This window comes from Salvelinus fontinalis, chromosome 10 (genome assembly GCF_029448725.1).
Source record: "Salvelinus fontinalis isolate EN_2023a chromosome 10, ASM2944872v1, whole genome shotgun sequence".
Taxonomy (NCBI): Eukaryota; Metazoa; Chordata; class Actinopteri; order Salmoniformes; family Salmonidae; genus Salvelinus; species Salvelinus fontinalis.
The window spans coordinates 27,215,202-27,237,626 of record NC_074674.1 but is presented as its reverse complement, the minus strand read 5'-3'; the positions used below and the strand labels follow the sequence as shown (position 1 = coordinate 27,237,626).

The 22,425-nt window shown below is 42.4% G+C and overlaps 1 protein-coding gene and 1 long non-coding RNA gene across 2 annotated transcripts; both read left to right on the top strand.

Moving 5' to 3' along the window:
- Window positions 1-1,204: 1,204 nt before the first annotated feature.
- On the top strand, window positions 1,205-11,503 carry LOC129863890 (succinyl-CoA:3-ketoacid coenzyme A transferase 1, mitochondrial-like). The gene is made up of 17 exons (XM_055936281.1): window positions 1,205-1,353; window positions 3,567-3,693; window positions 3,930-4,020; window positions 4,239-4,374; window positions 4,551-4,700; window positions 4,874-4,980; window positions 5,216-5,276; window positions 5,403-5,510; window positions 5,616-5,730; window positions 9,755-9,849; window positions 9,978-10,026; window positions 10,169-10,241; window positions 10,352-10,427; window positions 10,520-10,609; window positions 10,726-10,806; window positions 10,903-11,004; window positions 11,142-11,503. Exons 1-17 carry the CDS (start codon window positions 1,255-1,257, stop codon window positions 11,175-11,177), a joined length of 1,596 nt encoding a protein of 531 aa, XP_055792256.1. The 5' UTR covers window positions 1,205-1,254; the 3' UTR covers window positions 11,178-11,503.
- A 474-nt stretch (window positions 11,504-11,977) lies between these two features.
- On the top strand, window positions 11,978-22,229 carry LOC129863898 (uncharacterized). The gene is made up of 2 exons (XR_008761026.1): window positions 11,978-20,233; window positions 20,412-22,229. It is a non-coding gene; the product is annotated as an uncharacterized LOC129863898 (long non-coding RNA).
- Window positions 22,230-22,425: the final 196 nt, after the last annotated feature.

The window sequence follows — 22,425 nt, the reverse complement described above, 5'->3', positions numbered from 1 at the left end:
ATATCAGGCAAGACCACAAATAATTTCGGAGAAGTTGTTTACGCATTTTACGCACACAAATTACATACTTTACAGTTCAGTCGTGAAAAGAAACCTTTGTCATAATTTACACCCGGTGACAATTGTCCTCAATTATTTTACGGAACCGCCTTTCGAGATTGTGCAAGTTGTTTTTCTTGTTCATCTGTAAGTAGTCTATGACCTCTTCAATGTCCGCTCTCACAGACGCACATGTGGTGGCTATGGGGCATGTAAGGCCCATCCATTGATTTAGGACGCCATTTCTATAGATTTTTTCCTCGCAGTATGGATTGAAGAGTTCAATGAAGTGGAATACTCACTTTCACCTATTCAACGTTAGGTTATAAGGAGGGGATGAGTCCATATTTTTTAACCCCCAGTCTCATCTACTAGAGTGGGCATAGCCTGCACACTGAAGTGCACTCACAACTGAAAGACAAACATTTAGCAGGAAGTGTATACCATGTGTATTTTGTTCATACAACTAATACAACTTGAAATGGTGTCCATGTTTTCTATGTTGGTTGGTTGGTTGAGGGATTATGTTATTGAAAGTAACATATGGTTTTGACTTTTTTCCCTTCACCAAACAAATCATAGCAGCTGTGGAAAATCTATGTCTAGATTACTCAAATTACAGTAGATGGAATACATTCTCCTCTCATGGCACTCAGCCCTGGGAGAGGTTCTATTATCTAGAAGATAGGGTCTGAAGATGTATTCCTTCACAAATCTGCCACACTTTTCAGAGTCATTATCTCGCTGGCTCTAGAGAGAGTGTTTGGCATGTGAGGAGCCCCTGACTCAACTCATTCTCGGAAATCTGTCAAGTGAGACTCCCTACCCTCCATGCACATGCTCTCATAAATAGACAGTCTCTCTCTCTCCCTAACAAAGTTTGGAATTGAAAGCTTGAAATACTTCTCAAGATGTGGTCTTCCATGTTGATCCTGTGATTATGCTACCTGGTCTCATGCCTTTTTAGGTTTTCACTTGAATGTGGGGGAAACAGGGACTTGCCCTTTCACGAGGTACTTTGAAAGCCTACATTTAAACCTTTAGGTCACTATGGTACTAATAAGCAGTATCACTTTTAATTGGTCAATTCCTCTGTCACTCCAGGGATGCCCCCACCCCTCCTGGCCTGATTGTTGACTGGGCCCAGGGGGAATGACCTGTACTGCAAACCTCCACCACTCAGTTTTCTGAAAGACTGACAGACACATTCTGAAAATGGCGTCCTTCAGAATTCTGTCAAAATCAGAGCAATTTTATAGAAACATATCTTCAGTGAGAAGACAAAAAGGAATACTGTCTATGCAGTATGGCAAGGTATGAACAACTTTATAATTTTACCACAACAAATTGTGTTATGTGTAAACCTGAACATTAGGTAATATGTTGTTTATTCATCCAGTATATCAAGGTAGTATTGTATTGCTCCATATACAATGTAACGTTTGTGTGCTAAATTGTAACTATTGATACTGTTTAATAGTATGGAACTGTTAGGAACCTCACAAGAGTATCTGTTCTGAACCTCGAGTGTTTTATTCTTGTCTCTGAAGTACATACAGTGCATATGGAAAGTTTTTGGACCCCTTCCCTTTTTCCACATTTGGTTACCTTACAGCCTTATTCTAAAATGTATTAAATATTTTTCCCCCCCTCATCAATCTACACACAATACCCCATGATGACAAAGTAAAAACAGGTTTTTAGAAATTGTTGCACATTAGATTTTTTCCCCAGCTAGCGACTGGAACGAGCTGCAACAAACACTCAAACTGGACAGTTATCTCAATCTCTACATTCAAAGACTCAATCATGGACACTCTTACTGACCGTTGTGGCTGCTTTGTGTGATGTATTGTCTCTACCTGTCACACCTTGGCCTTAGTTATCGTTGTTTTCATTATTATTTTAGTTAGGTCAGGGTGTGACATGGGGATGTACGTGTTTTGGTTTGTCTAGGGGTTTGTATGTTTAATGGGGCAATGTCTTGTCTAGGTGTTTGTATGTCTATGGCTGCCTAGATTGGTTCTCAATTAGAGACAGCTGTGGTTTATTGTCTCTGATTGAGAGCCATATTTAAGGCAGCCATATGCATTTGGGTTTTGTGGGTAATTGTCTATGTAGTGTTTGTCAGCACTATTTGTCTTTATAGCTTCACGGTCGTCATTTTGTTAGTTTGTGTTCGTTTCGTGTTTTTTCTCTCTTCCAAAATAAAGAAGATGTATTTTCCACACGCTGCGCCTTGGTCCTCTCTCTCACCCAAAGACGATCGTGACACTACCTTATTGCCCTTTGTGCTGTTGTCCGTGTCCAATTATGTTTGTACCATGTTTTGTCCTGCTACCATGTTGTGTTGCTACCATGTTTTTGTTATGTTGTGTTGCTACCATGCTGTGTCGTCATGTGTTGCTGCCTTGCTATGTTGTTGTCTTAGTTCTCTCTTCATGTAGTGTTGTGTTGTCTTGTGTGATGTGTGTTTTGTCCTATATTTATATTATATTTATTTTTTATTTTTAATCCTTTTGCCTTTTGGTAGGCCTTCATTGTAAATAAGAATGTGTTCTTAACTGACTTTTCTAGTTAATTAAATTAAGGTTAAATATTAAATAAAAAAATACAATTGGAAAGGCACACACCTGTCTATATAAGGTCCCACAATTGACAGTGCATGTCAGAGCCATGAGGTCGAAGGAATTGTCCTTAGAGCTCCGAGACAGGATTGTGGCGAGGCACAGATCTGGGGAAGGGTACCAAAACATTTATGCAGCATTGAAGGTCCTCAAGAACACAGTGGACTACATCATTCTTAATGGAAGAAGTTTGGAACCACCAATACTCTTCCTAGAGCTGGCTGCCCGGCCAAACTGAGCAATCGGGGAGAAGGGCCTTGGTCAGGGAGGTGACCAAGAATCCGATGGTCACTCTGACAGAGCTCCAGAGTTCCTCTGTGGAGATGGGAGAACCTTCCAGATGGACAACCGTTTCTGCAGCACTCCACCAATCAGGCCTTTGGTAGAGTGGCCAGACAAAAACCATTCCTCAGTAAAAGGCTCATGACAGCCCGCTTGGAGTTTGCCTAAAGGCACCTATAGGACTTTAATCCATTTTAGAATAAGGCTGTAGCGTAAAAAGTCAAGGGGTCTGAATACTTTCCGAATGCACTGTATGTGGGAGTGCTATAATACTGTGAATGGGTCACTCAGAGTTCTTATGGATGAGAACTGTCTGAGTGGAGAGCCTTTGTATAAATCAAGTAGGAAACCTTCAAGCTTTTCTACAAGTTTTTATTCTAGAATGAATCCTAGTCCATGAGAGAAACCAGGGCCCGTGCTACATGAATTACTTTGAATGAACCAATTTTGCCACAACTCTAACATATCTTTTTCCCCTGACAAAATGGGGTCACGAAATAACAACATGCACATTTGTATCAATTTCATTGAGGGGGATGGAACTAACTCTATTGATTCACTGGTCAAATCCAGGTTTACTGTGATGTCCTTGTCCAAATTGTCATGTGGTTATTTCAGTGTGTTGCTCACCCTCGGGTGTGTGGCTGTTACTTCTCCACCTCCTGCCCCAGGGATGCCCGTTTCTTTACCGACCCCACAGAGGCAGTGAAAGACATCCCAGATGGCTCCACTCTACTGGTCGGAGGTAGCATACTGTACCTGCTCTCAGGCCTTTTTCATCACATAGTTATGCTTTAGTCAAATGTCAAATTCAAACGTTTTGCGTTTCAAACCTCATGCATATCTTCTGCTTCTGGGAAAAGAATATGTCATATTTGTTTAAGAGCTAATCATTAACATTCCATGTTTGCGCTTGTACATTAGTTTGGGTAATGTATAGGATAATTCAGAGTTTAATGTATTCTTCTGAATGTTTTCCAGGGTTTGGTTTATGTGGAATACCCGAGAATCTGATTGGGAGTTTATTGAAGACTGGAGTGAAAGGTATCACAGCAGTCAGCAACAACGCTGGGTAATTAGGCTACTACAAAATGAGTGTGTGTGTGAGTGCCTTTGAGTATAGTTGTTCTTGTGCATGTGTTGTATGTATCTAAGCAAGATAGAAATGTATTTCTGTTATTCTAGTGTGGATAAATCTGTGTGTGTGTGTGTGTGTGTGTGTGTGTGTGTGTGTGTGTGTGTGTGTGTGTGTGTGTGTGTGTGTGTGTGTGTGTGTGTGTGTGTGTGCAGTGTGGATAATTTTGGTCTAGGTCTGCTGCTGAGGACCAAGCAGATCAAGCGGATGATTTCCTCCTACGTTGGGGAGAATGCAGAGTTTGAGAGACAGTACCTTTCAGGGGAACTGGAGGTGGAGCTAACGCCTCAGGTTAGACTCTAATGACTGTGTGTCACTCTAAAGTATTTTCTCCATCTGGTTTGTAATGAAAAATGGATTTGCATGTCATGCTCGCTATAACAAGTTTGTTATACAATTTTTGTATCTTGTTATAGCCTACGTGTTAGATCGTATTATGACTTTCATATATAATACATCTACTGAAGGGTACCCTGGCAGAGAGGGTACGTGCCGGCGGTGCTGGGGTCCCTGCCTTCTTCACGCCCACTGGGTATGGTACACTGATCCAGGAGGGAGGCTCACCCATCAAATACAACACAGACGGCAGTGTGGCCATCGCTAGCAAGAAGAGAGAGGTATGCAAAAACACACACACAGATATTCATATTGAACCTTTATTTACCCAGGATACTTGACATCTTTTTTTCCAAGAAAGACCCGGTAATATTAGAGAGATAGAGGTGGACACTATGGGATCAGCTCAGCTTTTACTCCTGACCCTGACACATGTGATGTCCTTATCCCACAGGTGAGGGAGTTCAATGGCATCCACTATGTCATGGAGAGAGCCATCACAGGGGACTTTGCTCTGATCAAGGCCTGGAAAGCTGATCGAGCCGGTAACATTGTGTTCAGGTGGGGTTGGCTGATTTTTCAACAACCTTCACAACAATCATAAGAACATGTTATATTCAAACTCCACAAGAGGTCAGCATTTTCTAGCATGGTGTTGCGCCACTGCTAGTGCTAACATTCAAAATCAATCAACAGCGCCTGTCACTGTGAATGATTCTATAGTTCATGCACTGACTCTACTTAGCATATCAGCATACAATAAACAGTTCATGATACTGTCTTTGTCTTTCTATAGAAAAACAGCACGGAACTTCAACCAGCCCATGTGTAAAGCAGCTAAAGTCACCGTAGTGGAGGTTAGCATGTCAATGAACCAGTTTCAATGAACAGTTTCTTCAACTATCATGTGTGGCCTAACAGTTTACTGAACCTTACCCCAGACTTTTAAACCCTAACTGGGTCTTTGGTTACTGCTGTCTTAGGTAGAAGAGATTGTAGATGTGGGGACCTTTGCTCCAGAAGATATCCATGTCCCCAGCATCTATGTTGACAGGATTGTGAAGGGGGCAGTCTATGAGAAGAGGATAGAGGTAAGCCTGCCTGTCTATGTCTGTTAGTCTGTTGGTGGCAGGTAATGTGCGATCGGTTGTTTTCTCTGTGCTATTGATTGGCAATAATCCCTGTTCACTGTGCAGAAGAGAACGGTCCAGAAAGGCTCTATGGAGACGCCCAAACCCAAGAGGAAGGCAGACCTGCTCCGAGAGAGGATCATCAGGAGGGCAGCACTGGAGTTCCAGGATGGGATGTATGGTATCCTTTACACAGGGTCAGGGCCGGAGGGAACAGTGTGGATTGATATTGATACACGTGAGGTACATATAGGGCTATGGCGGTCACGAAATTTCCTCAGCCGGTGATTGTCAAGCAAAATAACTGGTCGGTCTCACGGTAAGTGACAGTTAATTAACAAACACATTTAGCATCTCCTGGCTTGCACACAACCTACAAGCCACTGATGTCTAATAAAGCCATGTAATATAGTCTACACCACAATAAATCCATTCTTTATTTTAGACAGTTCTAAAGAAATTCATTTAGCAGACAAGATTTGCTTAGAATTCCGTGGCATTATTTTATAGTATGAAGAATACAATTGAACAAAGCTGAATTAAATTGAAAGGATATTTTCTCCAAACGATTTGAGGGAGTGTGCACATGCGGCTATTCTGTGTTGAGCGGTTAACAAAGAAATAGGTACTCTATATGCTTAATTTTGAAAGACATGAGCTCATGAGCTCTGCTCTGTTTATTTGCGCAGGCTGTTCACACTTCAGTCTCTCATTCACAATTTGACGATGCCTTGAATTTCTCTGGGTCATCCCCTTTGTGGCCGTAATGCATCCTAAAAAGATCCATGCCTTTTGTGGCCAGTGGCCCTTGTTCCCTTCTCCCTGAGTGCTGCGTGCTCCGAAGCACCTCTCACTCACATGGCTCTCCATCACGTGATCGGGTTTTTCATACAGGCTACAAGTGAAGACAGACATTTCAGGGATGCAACTGTGTGCGTCCTTATCCAATTCTGAGATTCATATTGGAAGAACTGTCCACATTTACTTTTCGTCAGCCAACAAGATGAGAAAGGCCTAACTAACAGCAAAAGCACTAGTGTAAGGGCTGTCGTTCTCCTCATCCTCGGACGAGGAGAGGAGAGAAGGATCAGTGGACCAATACGCAGCATTTGGGAAATAAGCCATCTCTTTATTCGAAACGACGGCAACACGAAAACAAACACTTACAAAATTACAAAACAAGAAAACGACATAGACGAAAACCTGAACATGAACTTAACTAACTAAAACGTAAAACTCACGGACAGGAACAGACTACATCAAAACGAACGAACAACCAAACAGTCCCGTATGGTACATACATATACGAAACAGGAGACAATCACCCACAAACAAACACTGTGACAACGCCTACCTAAATATGACTCTTAATTAGAGGAACGCCAAACACCTGCCTCTAATTAAGAGCCATACCAGGCAACCCAAAACCAACATAGAAACAGAAAACATAGACTGCCCACCCAAAACACACTCCCTGACCATAAACACATACAAAAACAACAGAAAACAGGTCAGGAACGTTACAACTAGCCTATGTCAATCGACTATCCCCCATAGTACAAAAGTTGACCTGTTCTGTGTGAGAAATAAATATTCCAAACATAGTCTGGAACAGTTGTAAAATGCGATAGATCCTAAATTAATTCAACCACTAGCGTCACTATTTTTTTTTTTACACAATGTGGTGGACCCAACAGATCAGAACATGTGGCAGAAAATGTTGATAAACTATTAGGCTATTTCTTCACATTATAAGCGCAGAAATGCGCACACGGCAGTATGCTATATGCTCGAATGTTCCATTCCATGTATTGGTCACATACACGTGTTTAGCAGATGTAATTGCGGGTGTAGTGAAATGCTTGTACTTTTAGCTCTGACAGTGCAGTAATATCTAACAAGTAATTCTAAAAGTTTCACAACATATACCCAAATACATTTAAATCTAAGTAAGGAATGGATTAAGCATATATACATATGTCAGAGCGGCATTGGACTAAGGTACAGTGGTATAGTATAGAATACAGTATATACATATGAGATGAGTGATGCAATATTTACACACAATTAAAGTGACTAAGATACCGTAGAATAGTATAGAGTACAGTTTATACATATGAGATGAGTAATGCTGGGCCAGCAGCATACCACCCTGCATACCTCTGCTGGCTTGCTTCTGAAGCTAAGCAGGGTTGGTCCTGGTCAGTCCCTGGATGGGAGACCAGATGCTGCTGGAAGTGGTGTTAGAGGGCCAGTAAGAGGCACTCTTTCCTCTGGTCTAAAAAATATCCCAATGCCCCAGGGCAGTGATTGGGGACACTGTCCTGTATAGGGTGCCGTCTTTCGGATGGGACGTTAAACGGGTGTCCTGACTCACTGAGGTCATTAAAGATCCCATGGCACTTATCGTAAGAGTAGGGGTGTTAACCCCGGTGTCCTGGCTAAATTCCCAATCTGGCCCTCAAACCATCATGGTCACCTAATAATCCCCAGTTTACAATTGGCTCATTCATCCCCCTCCTCTCCCCTGTAACTATTCCCCAGGTCGTTGCTGCAAATGAGAACGTGTTCTCAGTCAACTTACCTGGTAAAATAACGGTAAAATAAATAAAAAAATAAAAATGCAAGATATGGAGACATTAAAGTTGCTAGTGATCCATTTCTAAAAGTGGCCAGTGATTCCTAATCTATGTCTATAGTCAGCCGCCTCTGATGTGCTACCGATGGCCTTTTAGCAGTCTGATAGCCTTGAGCTGGAAGCTGTTCTTTAGTCTCTCGGTCCCAGCTTTGATGCACCTGTACTGACCTCGCCTTCTGGATGATAGTGGGGTGAACAGGCAGTGGCTCGGGTGGTTGATGTCCTTGATGATCTTTTTGGCCTTCCTATGGCATCGGGTGCTGTAGGTGTCCTGGAGGGCGGGAAGTTTGGCCCTGGTAATACGTTGGGCAGACCGCACCACCAGCTGGAGAGCTTTGCAGTTGTGGGCGGTGCAGTTGCCTTACGAGGTAGTGATATAGCCCGACAGGATACTCTTAATTGTGCATCTGTAAAAGTTTGTGAGGGTTTTAGGTGTTAAGCCAAATTTCTTCAGCCTCCTGACATTGAAGAGGCGCTGTTGCGTCTTCTTCACCCAGAGGCGCTGTTGCGCCTTCTTCACCACACACACACTTCACCACACGCTTTCCACCTTCTCCACTGCGGTACCGTCAATGTGGATAGGGGGGTGCTCCCGCTGCAGTTTCCTGAAGTCCACGATCATCTCCTTCTTTTGTTGATGTTGAGTGAGAGGTTTCCGCAAATGCGATTATGCATATAATGCTTTTATTATACTAAAAGTGCATTTTTAAGGTGAAAATTCTTCCCCAAACTTGAAACTCATGCGATCCTTATGTAAGCAGATCACCCTTTGTAAGCAGATTAAATGTTCTTAAAATTAAGAAGTTATTTGGCCACTTTAGTTGCGATACAAACCTTATCAAAATTAGGCTACATGAGGTGTGCGTATATGATTCGAAGAAGTCGCAAAAAAAAGCATTGTTTCTTGCCTTATGCTGGGCATCATTCACAAGTTAAAATATATAATTCACAAGTGATAGGCTAATATTGTCACCCATCAGACTATTCTTGATTTGAATTTTTACCAATACTGGGGGGGCGACGACAACGACATGTAATCTTTGTACTTAAACAGCGAATTTAGGACACTTTTCCCGTGGTTCATTTTCATGCCAGCCAGGTAGCCTATACTCCTGTTGTAGAGATAAACAATGTGCTTAATATCAGGAAAGTTGAGAAATAAATATAGAAGGCCTAGCCTATAGAAAGCTGAGAGACCATCACTCTGTTTTCTCATGCAATTACATAGCCTATAGAAATGTTGCACAACATGAGCTCATGGGCTCACATGAAGTGTTTGATTATATTTTTGATTACATTTGCATTGATGTCAGAGTGATTAGAGGAACAGTAGAGTTCGGTGTACCAGGCAGTTAGCAAGTTTGGTAGACTACTAATGACCATTAGCAGCATCAGAGCTTGGAAAAGCCTAATTACCATGACTAAACATGGAATTTGACTGCCTTCATGACTCATGACTGCCGGTGTGGAAGTAATATGGTCACCAAACAGCCCTAGGTATGTACAATATGTAGACGTGGTGGATGTGATTGGTTATTAATAGGTCCCTTGACTATAGCCTCTTCAGCAAACCTTGGTATTGGGATCCCCATGCTGGCCAGCAACTTCATCAACTCTGACATCACTGTGCACCTACAGAGTGAGAATGGACTTCTGGGTCTGGTGAGCCATATTAAACTGTTAGATTTACAGATACAATGTTCATTCAGGAAAGCGGGCACCCTCTCTTTGACATAGCCCTGTGTGTGTGTCTGTGTCATTGTGTTGTTTTGTCTATGCATTATAAAAAGGGTCCTTATCCCACCGAAAGTGAGGTAGACCCAGACCTTATCAATGCAGGTGCGTACAGCAAGCCCATATGTCAACACTACACCTACAAGTTGAAGAAAGTCTTTGGACATGCTATCCTCAAATCAAAGCTTTCTTGGAACATCTTTCCTGACCTTTACCCTCCTACCCAGTCTCTGTTTGTGTTATTTAGGTAAAGAGGTTGTAACTGTGGTTCCTGGAGCTGCGTTTTTCTCCAGTGATGAATCATTTGCTATGATCAGGGGGTGAGTGCTCAAACCCCCTACTGTACTCCCCAATCTTTAGCTCCGCTAACCTTAGTATCACTTTTTCCTTTGGAGTAGCTGAAGGTAACATGAACCACCTCTACTTTCAGTGGCCACATTGACCTGACCATGTTGGGGGCCATGCAGGTGTCTAAGTATGGGGACCTGGCCAACTGGATGATCCCGGTATGATCATGTCTCTTTCACCCTGGCCAATCGTAGGAATACGTGTATATAATGTTTCAACATGTGTATGCTCTCTTCATTGACTTCCAAAGGGAAAGATGGTGAAAGGAATGGGAGGGGCTATGGACCTAGTGGCAAGTGCAGGAACCAAAGTGGTGGTGACCATGGAGCATTCTGCTAAGGTACACAATGACACTACCCCTGGTACTTCATACATATGGTTTTGGACCTTACTACTGTACCTAATACACTATAGGAGTGTACCCTACAGTAAACCTTTTCTCCTTACAAACTTAAGGGGGACAAACACAAAATCCTGGAGAGTTGTACTCTCCCACTGACAGGGAAGCAGTGTGTGGATAGGATCATCACTGAAAAGGTGAGCTTTTTAAATAAAGTTAGGCTTGTCAGCTGCAGGCAGTGTCAATCTCCTCTCCCTGTATGCAGTCGCTTACACTTCCCCCCCATCGCCCAGGCAGTTTTTGATGTTGACAAGGCCAGCGGCCTCACTCTCATAGAGATCTGGGAGGGGCTGACTCCTGATGACATCAGAGCGTGCACTGGCACAGACTTTACTGTGAGTTTGACAAACCCATCATATCTCGACAGATGAATCATGGGATAACTACTGACTCATTAAATCAACACTGAAGGATCTGTGCTTCCATTATAATGAATGACTCAACTCTGATCACTGTTTGTGTTTCTTGATAGGTGTACCCAAATCTAAGACCAATGCAGCAGATCTGAACCCAGTGACTCCAAACCTTTCTGCAGTGCACAGAATCCTTCTTTTAACATTCCACATGACCATAGTGCTACAAATGCATGTACACAACACAGCTCTGGGAGAAAGGTATAAATAGGCCTGCAGACTTGAAGGTATTGACAGTTAGGAGTCAGTCGGCTACAACGTGCCTGTGACTTACAATAGAATCAGCTTGCTGAAGTCTAGGCCTATAATGCAATGACTGGTCATTCAAAGCTGTACATGGTATGATCCATGGCAGATTGATTTACTCTTTTAAAATGGCATAACTAAATTTGTTCTTGAGTTTCATAATTTTACAGAGTCACTCAAGTGCTAAGTGTTTTTTTTGGTTCAGGATGGGATGATACAGCAGCAGATGGCACAGGGATGTATTGTCTGCATGATATCATACATTATATACACTTGAGAGCAACTGGGGTAGTCAAACTCATACAATGTGTCTAACTTGGGTAAATTCAGCATTGTGACCTTTGCACTAATGGTACGGCACAGAGAGGCTCAACCAGGAAAAACAATTATTACGCAACCTGTTCCCTACTCAGAAAAAGTACCAGTGCTGTTTGAACAAAACCACTTAAATTTCATGATTGTACATGCAGTGTTACACAATACCATCATAAAAACAATGACACCATCTAAAGTGAAAGACGAGGGTGGACTAAGTTAAATTCAGGACTGTTGCTGCCACCATCGGTCAGAATGCAATGACGAGATTTGCATTCTCAATTAGCCATTTAATTTCACACACAGCAAAGGCAAACTGAGGCGGGGGGGGGGGGGGGGGAGGGGGGGGGGGAATATGTAATCAACTCGGGGCCGACTATCCTTTTGGGGGCTCCAAGCGAGATTTGGTTGCCCCCTTGCAGCAAATCATTAGTTTTAGTGGCCTCCCTCTTAAAAGTGGGGATAATGCGTTTTAAAAATGAATTTCCTGCAATTCTACACCTTTTTGCCATGGGGCAGAGAAACCTTGCAACTTTATAACAAATGTTATGCTTTTTCTAGACATGATTTATGCCACATTAATAGAATATCTGAGAAAGAATGGTTTTGTTAGTCAATAGGGAAAGTCAGGGCCCCTGGACACGTGCCCAGTCGCTAGTCGGACTGAAGTTTAGATCAAAATTAAGTGACTGCCAGTGACAAGAGTATAACTGCTGATGCACAACCAAATTGTGAAAGTGAGGAGTGGGGCATATTAGCAGAAAATGAAAGCTCTTACAATATTTGATGATTACATTTCTCTAAAACAGGCTATAAACTACATGTGCACCACCAAGTCAGTACAGTAGGCGAAATTAAGAGGGGAAAATAGACCAAATTATCAGGGTGAGACATTGGCTACTAACATCTACACAACATACACTTTGCATTACTTTCTTAGCTACAGTATACATATCTCCCTGGCAAATGTAATAATTTATACAGCAGCATACAATACATTTTTGCACTCACCTGGTTGTGCTGTGCTCACAGGAAGGTGGCGCAGTGGTCCTTCGTGGGCAAATTGTCATCAAAGTTGCAGGCAATCTCAATGCTGTGCCTTACAGGGAAGACATCCTCTTCCCTCATGTGGTACCCTTCCTGCAGGCTCATCCTGACATGACCCTCCAGCATGACAATGTCACCAGCCATACTGCTTGTTCTGTGTGTGATTTCCTGCAAGACAGGAATGTCAGTGTTCTGCCATGGCCAGTGAAGAGCCCGGATCTCAATCCCATTGAGCACGTCTGGGATCAGAGGTTGAGGGCTAGGGCCTCTCCCCCCAGAAATGTTCAGGAACTTGCAGGTGCCTTGGTGGAAGAGTGGGGTAGCATCTCACAGCAAGAACTGGAAAATCTGATGCAGTCCATGAGGAGATGATGCACTGCAGTACTTAATGCAGCTGGTGGCCACACCAGATACTGACTGTTACTTTTGATTTTGACCCCCCCCCCCCCCCCTTAGTTCAGGGACACATTATTCCATTTCTGTTAGTCACATGTCTGTGGAACTTGTTCAGTTTATGTCTGTTGTTGAATCTTGTTATGTTCATACAAATATTTACACAAATATTTACACAAGTTTGCTGAAAATAAACGCAGTTGACAGTGAGAGGGGAGAGAAACCTCTGCCTGGCCTTAAGTCCACAAACATGTTACATGTAACAAAAGTTACTTGACCTACAGCATGGTCAAGAATGTAAGGTTTCGAACTACTAAACATTTCAAATATTTTTTATATAATAACCCAAATGGATTAAGCGTTGCCCCTCAGTGTCATTCATAGTAAAACTTTTTTTTCTATTGAAATTCATTGTGGAGAGCTCCTTTATACCTTTTTTTTTTTTGCTGAGTTTATCTGTATTCCCAGTCATGTGAAATCCATAGACTAGGGCCTAAATAAAAAAAATGTAATTGACTGATTTTCCTTAAATGAACTGTAGTTTAGTAAAATCTTTGAAATTATTGCATGTTGCGTTTTTGTAAATGTTCAGTGTATTTTGATGAGTTAGCAATTATGCATATACAAATCCTTTTCAACTTATTTCCTCTGATTTTGAAGGCATGACAGATCTAGTGCCAACGGTGTGTTAGGAAGAAGTTCTTCTTGTTCGGGAAAGTGGTCAAAACCACATGAAGATCTGGTGTATTCTCAAGAACTCCAGAGGAATGTCACCCTTAGTACACCAGTTACATATTTACAAGTGCAACAATGAATCAAATGTTATAGTAGAAAAGTTCAAGTCTGAATTGTTAAGTATAGAAAGCTACTGAATCGAATAGGTCTGAATTGTCAATAACAGACTCATCGTATGTAATCACCTTTGTCAACCATGATCCTGTTTTCAGAGTAGAATAAGCTGTCTATTAAGACCTATGTCATCGGTGGAGACACGTCCTCCATAGCGGGTCAGAGTGTCCTGGACCTGGAGAACCCAGAGGCCAATGGACAGATGTATGACCAGTGGGTCTGCTCTGTCAAGGACTTCCCTCGGGTCATTAACATGAAGGTAGCATAATCAAATTTTATTAGTCACATGCACTGAATACAACAGGTGTAGACCTTGGTGAAATGCTTACTTCCGAGCCACTAACCATTAATGCAGTTTAAAAAAATACAGATAAGAGATAAAAGTAACAAGTAATTTAAAGAGCAGCAGTGAAATAACAATAGCGAGACCATATACAGGGGGTACCGATACAGAGTCACAGTGCGGGGGCACCAGTTACTTGAGGTAGTATGTACATGCAGGTGTTCAGGAGTCTTATGGCTTGGGGTAGAAGCTGTTTAGAAATCTCTTGGACCTAGACTTGGCACTCCGGTACCGCTTGCCGTGTGGTAACAGAGAGAACAGTCTATGACTAGGTTGGCTGGAATCTTTGACAATTTTTAGGGCCTTCCTCTGACACGGCCTGGTATAGAGGTCCTGGATGGCAGGAATCTTGGCCCTAGTGATGTACTGGGCCATTCGCACTACCCACTGTAGTCCTTGCGGTCGAAGGCCGAGCAGTTGCCATACCAGGCAGTGATGCAACCGGTCAGGATGCTCTCAACGGTGCAGCTGTAGAACCTTTTGAAGATCTGAGGACCCATGCCAAATCTTTTCAGTCTCCTGAGGGGGAATGGGTTTTGTCGTGCCCTCTTCACGACTGTCTTGGTGTGCTTGGAGCATGTTAGTTTGTTGGTGATGTTGACACCAAGGAACTGGAAGCTCTCAACCTGCTCCGCTACAGCCCCGTTGATGAGAATGGGGGCGTGCTCGGTCCTCTTTTTCCTGGAGTCCACAATCATCTCATTTGTCTTGATCACGTTGAGGGAGCGGTTGTTGTCCTGGCACCACACGGCCAGTTCTCTGACCTCCTCCCTATAGGCCGTCTCATCGTTGTCGGTGATCAGGCCTACCACTGTTGTGTCATCGGCAAGTTTAATGATGGTGTTGGAGTCGTGCCTGGCCGTGCAGTCATGAGTGAACAGAGAGTACAGGAGGGGACTGAGCACGCACCCCTGAGAGGCCCCTGTGTTGAGGATCAGTGTGGCGGATGTTGTTACCTACCCTTACCACCTGGGGGCGGCCCGTCAGGAAGTCCAGGATCCATTTGCAGAGGGAGGTGTTTAGTCCCAGGGACCTCAGCTTATTGATGAGCTTTGAGGGCACTATGGTGTTGAACGCTGAACTGTAGTCAATGAATAGTATTCTCAAATAGGTGTTCCTTTTGTCCAGGTGTGAAAGGGCAGTGTGGAGTGCAATAGAGATTGCAGCATCTGTGGATATGTTGGGGCAGTATGTAAATTGGAGAGGGTCTAGGGTTTCTGCGATAATGGTGCTGATGTGCGCCATGACCAGCCTTTCAAAGAATTTCATGGCTACAGATGTGAGTGCTACGGGTCGGTAGACGTTTAGGCAGGTTACCTTAGTGTTCTTGGGCACAGGGACTATGGTTGTCTGCTTAAAATATGTTGGTATTACAGACTCAGACAGGGAGAGATTGAACATGTCAGTGAAGACACTTTCCAGTTGGTCAGCGCATGCTCGCAGTACACCTCCTGGTAATCCGTCTGGCCCAGCCGCCTTATGAATGTTGACCTGTTTGAAGGTCTTACTCACATCGGCTGCGGAGAGCGTGATCACACAGTCTCCCGGAACAGCTGGTGCTCTCATGCATGTTAGTGTTATTTGCCTCGAAGCGAGCATAGAAGTAGTTTAGCTCATCTGGTAGGCTCGTGTCACTGGGCAGCTCTCAGCTGTGCTTCCCTTTTGTAGTCTGTAATGGTTTGCAAGCCCTGACACATCCAACGAGCATCCATCTCCTATCATTATAACCTTTTTAGTCATAATATATATATAAACAAACTTTTGTCGGGATGACATGTTATACTATATCATGTCCACCCATATTGTAAACTTTAAAAAAATATATAAAGGTTCTTCCCCAGCTTTTTAGGTTCCTTGGATAACTTTTGCCCAATAAAGAACCTTTGCATTAAGTGTGGGGTTCTTGACGTGGCATTTGTTATTCAGAATTCTAAAAGGTTCTTGAAATACATACTGTAGATGCCTGCAGATGTGTCTCTTTCATAGCACACAGAAAATTGACCAGTGTTAACTAATGTTTTCAGTGTAACATTTATAGTGATGATTCAAGAGTTCAATTAACATTCAGTGGTGTAAAAGAACCCCAGTGTTGGTGTTAATAACCAGAGTTGAACCAAAGCCATGCCCATCGTTATCATATTTTCCAGCATGCTCTATTGCAGATTTTTTGTTGTTTGTTTCAACGTCTATGTTTTTGTATGTACATTGATTACTTAACCGTACGCAATTTTTAAAAACCATTCCCATCTGTTGGACTTATTGCAACCGTTACTGAAATGGATTTTCCAGTTTAGATGTTTAAGGTAGTAGCATATCTTAGTCTTCCCAACCCTGGCAATCTTTCTGATTGGAGGTTGCTGGTGATTACACATTCAAAATTCTGGATATCCCCATTCTGGCTGGATTCAAATAGGACCACTGTATTAAGGTAAAACTATAGTCTCAAAAGAAGGCCTTATTGAAACATGTTTTGTCTTAAAGAATTGAATTTGAATGATTACACTAACCTAGGATCTCACTTGGTGAAAGCCACAGGACTGAAAATGAATGCAACAACCATGTCTCTGACACTAGCAAGCACAGACATGGATGGTACTGGTAACTCAAAAATTCACTTGAAAGGCACCCTGGGAAATATGCAAATAATGCTTAAAACCCTAGAGCAGGGCTATTAAATTCCGGTTCTAAAGGTCTGAAACATTTCTGTTTTTTGATGGTTTATTATTCTTTAGACACCCTCACCCTAACATGGTTCCAATGACATCGCTCTCAATAACCTTATTTGGTTCCAACTTGCACCTTTATTTTTAAGAGCGTAGCTGCGACCAATGTATGAGCTGGAGAAGGAGGTGCAGTATGCCGAGCTGAAGAAGCTCCTTCTCATGAGAGCTACAGAGGAGTCCCTGGCAGAGGAACATCCCTGCCACAACAACGGGCAGCTCCTGCTAACTGGAACAGTGTAAATGTTATTTTAATGTTATTATTACTTGTACTTTTGAACCCTTTTTTTGTTTTTATCCCCAATTTCGTGATATCCAATTGGTAGTTAATCTTAGCCCATCGCTGCAACTCCTGTACGGACTCTGGAGAGGCGAAGGTCGAGAGCCATGCGTCCTCCGAAAAACACAACCCCACCAAGCCGCACTGCTTCTTGACACACTGCTCGCTTAACTCTGAAGCCAGCCCACCAATGTACCAAACACCGTACAGCTTGCGACCCGAAGTCAGCGTGCATGCGCCTGGCCACCACGAGTCGCTAGAGTGCGATGGGACAAGGACATCCCAGCCGGCCAAACCCTCCCCTAACCCGGAAAACTCTGGGCCAATTGTGCGCCGTCTCCCGGTCACGGCCGGTTGCGGCACAGCCCGGGATCGAACCCTGAACTGTAGTGATGCCTCTAGCACTGCAATGCAATGCCTTAGACCGCTGCGCCACTCGGAAGGCCAGCACATTCTAAATATGTCTGCAGGTCTGGCACCTCAGGCCCTGGCTGTGAAAGTGGCACTCATTAGAGAGCAGCCAGATTGCACACTTCATGTAATTTAGGGTTGTTTAATATTTTGTTCACTGGCACTGTATTGTTCCTATTGCCCCTTGCCTCTGACACTTGGCCAGCAGGATTTCAGATCAATGTATATAGTTGTACATTTATGCATAATGATTGTAAATGTGATATTTTGGGTATGTGTTTTATAATGGGTGATCCATGGGAGCTGTAGCTGCTGGTTGTCATGGGGATCCTGTTCTCAGGGTCAAATGTCAAGGCGAGGGGGAGCCTCCCTTGTGTGAGCTGCCCACAGAACACACGTCCTGTTAAGTGCCAGACCTACAACATTTACAGTGAGGAAACTTGACCGAGCAGCTGTCATCGAATTTGATAAACTTATCAGTCATGTGAGGACTCACTTGAAGTGTAAGAGGAATGGGAGATGGAGTAATACAGTGCTAAGGCTCATAGAGAGAACTGGATACTATTATGAATTGTGTGGTGAGCCTTCTGGAGCCAAGAGCCGCTGAGGCATCCCCCAAGCGTGTGCTTCACAGAGTGGAAGGCAAGAAGTCCAGTGGCTATATGACTCAGGCTGGTTCCCAGACTTGCCCTTTACAATATCATCAGCAGACTCCATCACTATCATTTGACCAGCTCCTTCCGCTCAAGCCGTCAACTGACTAATTTATCTGCATCTCCAGCCCGTATTTATCCTGACAATGAAGTGTTTCGCAATTTTTCGTTCCGGGGCTAGAAGCAGAATAGAAAACAATTTGACATAAATAGTTGCATTCATTAGTTTTGACAAATGTCAATTGAAAAAATAAGGTCAGACAAAGCAAAAACCTGAAATGATTTTATATAAATGCTGTAAGTACAGAAATTGTATGGTCACTGGGAAATTAATATCTAACTAGTCAGTGACAACTGTGGGGCAGTTGGAGTTTGACAGCAGCTGTGAGCTTATTACAGTTTTGTAGACACTATGTTCTGGGATTTCCTATGATCTTGGGACAGCGGTCGGTTGTGAGTGAATGTATTAATGTCTTCTGTTTTTAGTGTATGCAACATGGACTGACTGGTTTAAATATGTATGATGTGACAATGGATTTGATCCTTTTTTAATGGAAGGTGATACCAAAGAAAAATTGTATTCTATGGACAGTACCTTCAGAAAGTATTCACACCCCTTGAATTTTTCCACCTTTTGTGTTACAGCCTGAAATTTAAATTGAGAGTTAGTGTCACTGATCTTCACACAATACCCCATAATGTCAAAGTGGAATATTGTTTTTAGAATTTTTTTCAAATAAATATTTATTTTTTTAAAGCTGAAATGTCTTGAGTCATTAAGAGTTTAACCCCTTTGTTATATCTATCCTAAATTGGTTCAGGAGTAAATGTCCGCTTAACAAGTCACATTAGTTCAATAATAGTGGTTAACATGATTTTCAAATGACTACTTCATCTCTGTATCCCACACACACAATTATCTGTAAGGCCCCTCAAATGAGTAGTGAATTTCAAGCACAGATTAAACCACAAAGACCAGGGAGGTGTTTTAATGCCTCGCAAAGAAGGGCACCTATTGGTAGATGTGTAAATAGATAAAAAGCAGATGCTGAATATTCCTTTGAGCATGGTGAATTTATTATTTAGGCTTCAGATGGTGTATACATCGAGACAGATCCTCAGGTAGGCGGGGCCTCAGGTACTTGACCTGTCACCACATACACTGAGTCTAAGCACACCTTAGCACATTAGCTCCAGTTAAAATAAACTCAGAGTTGAGACCCATATCAGAGTATTGGGGCTGACTGTGTTTGTCTGCAGGATAATGGAGCCTCAGTGTTTTGGTCTTTCTATGTCCACACATGATGTGGAGCCCTGTCAGCCCTTAGGACTGGTTTTGTCCTGGTAATGTTTACTAAATGATCCATGAGTATCTAGAGACCCAGAGATGAATACCTTGTGGGCAGTAAGATTGAGTAATCCTGCATAGAGGGCCACTGGTTGTCAGTGTACTCTGTTGCATAGTGCATTGATAACCAGAGCTGGACCAGAGTAACAATGTAATGCAGGAGTAGGTACTCAAAGGTAACACATTCAATTTGGGCATTACAATCCTGAGAAGGAAGTTGAGGTCTGCATCTTTAAAACACATGGAGAATAGTAAGACACTTCATTATTTCTATAACTATGCTATATTGTTTGTCCTCGTGTGTCTGTCCATGTTTTTCCAGTATAAAGTACTCTGCAGCCACTTAGTGTGGACACCAGGTGAGGCCACACACAGATTCCTGTTGAACACTGTCTCTTTAACTACCTTATTTTCTCAATAACAGTCTCTCTCCTTTGTTTCATCCCTCTCTCCTCTTCTCCCTAAATACTCTAGGTTATATCAGCTGTGTCAGTGAGCCCCTCCCGCATCTGAACTGGCTACATAGACGGCACAACATGATCAGAGGTGAGAGGTTACTTGGTCAGGTCAACAGGAAGAATTATTGAAGATTCTTTACATTGAAATACAGATATGCAGTAGTCCCAGAGGTCAGTTTTGCATTTCACCTCCTGATTATTAACAATGTTAGCATGTTCAATCCTTGTTTTTATTTTATCACTCTCCTTCTGTCTCTTGTCTGCAGATATGTTTTGATGTGAGAGAGGATGCCAACCCCCAGTCCCATCATCGCCACCTCACGAGCTTTTAAGATAAACGTCTAGTCGGCCAGAAGGTTAGGTAATTGTGATGAACTGAGAGAATATTAGGGTAGCACTGTAATTCATTAATCATATCCTGTATTCCCTGCTCCTCTGTTCTTAGCACTTTCCCTTTCTCTCTTTTACACCTCTTTTACCACCTCTTTCTTCCTGTTTTCATAATGCATAACAGATGTACATTGAGGTACAGATTGAACTTGTATTTATAACACTTGGATAATGAACTTTTTTCAATTAAGCATTTCACATTCTCTACTGGTTGAAATTAAGTCTATCACTTGATGAAATACTACACCTGTCCTGTGTATCAGAGCAATGCAGATGAAGGACATTAGATATTGAGATGAACCGGTTTTAGAGTATTTACATGATGCATAGGAAGTGTAGTGTATGGCTTTTTAAATTATATTTCTGTATATATGAATTACAAATCAACCTTTAACTTAACTAGTTAAATCCTGTTTCTAGTCTATTAGTTACAATGTGTAATCATTGATGTCCCAGGACCAAGATTGGTAAACACTGTTGAAGTGTGGAATTGTAATACATACAGTTGAAGTTGGAAGTTTACATGCACTTAGGTGGGAGTAATTAAAACTCGTTTTTCAACCACTCCACAAATTTCTTAACAAACTATAGTTTTGGCTAGTTGGTTAGAACATCTACTTTGTGCATGACACAAGTAATTTTTACAACAATTGTTTACAGACAGATTATTTCACTGTTTTGTAGACCTTCACAAGTCTGATTCATCCTTGGGAGCAATTTCCAAACTGCTGAAGGTACCACATTCATCTGTACAAACAATAGTATGCAAGTATAAATACCATGGGACCACGCAGCCGTCATACCGCTCAGGAAGGAGATGCGTTCTGATGCTAGAGATAAACGTACTTTGGTGAGAAAAGTGCAAATCAATCCCAGATCAACAGCAAAGGACCTTGTGAAGATGCTGGAGGAAACAGGTACAAAAGTATCTATATCCACAGTAAAACGAGTCCTATATCGACATAACCTGAAAGGCCGCTCAGCAAGGAAGAAGCCACTGCTCCAAAACCGCCATAAAAAAAGCCAGACTATGGTTTGCAACTGCATATGGGGACAAAGATCGTACTTTTTGTAGAAATGTCCTCTGGTCTGATGAAACAAAAATATAACTGTTTGGCCATAATGACCATTGTTACGTTTGGAGGAAAAAGGGGGAAGCTTGCAAGCCGAAGAACACCATCCCAACCGTGAAGCACGGGGGTGGCAGCATCATGTTGTGGGGGTGCTTGGCTGCAGGAGGGACTGGTGCACTTCACAAAATGGCATCATGGGGAAGGAAAATTATTATGTGGATATATTGAAACAACATCTCAAGACATCAGTCAGGAAGTTAAAGCTTAGTCGCAAATGACCCCAAGCATACTCCCAAAGTTGTGGCAAAATACCTTAAGGACAACAAAGTCAAGGTACTGGAGTGGCCATCACAAAGCTCTGACATCAATCCTATAGAAAATTTGTGGGCAGAACTGAAAAAGCATGTGCGAGCAAGGATGCCTACAAACCTGACTCAGTTACACCAGCTCTGTCAGGAGGAATGGGCCAACATGTATTGTAGGAAGCTTGTGGAAGGCTACCCAAAACATTTGACACAAGTTAAACAATTTATAGGCAATGCTACCAAATACTGATTGAGTGTATGTAAACTTCTGACCCACTGGAAATGTGATGAAAGAAATAAAAGCTGAAGTAAATCATTCTCTCTACTATTGTGCTGACATTTCACATTCTTAAAATAAAGTGGTGATCCTAACTGACCTAAGACAGGGAATTTTTACTAGGATTAAATGTCAGCAATTGTGAAAAACTGAGTTTAAATGTATTTGGCTAAGATGTATGTAAACTTACGACTTCAACTGTACATGCAGATACAGCATCACCCAAAGACTGGAA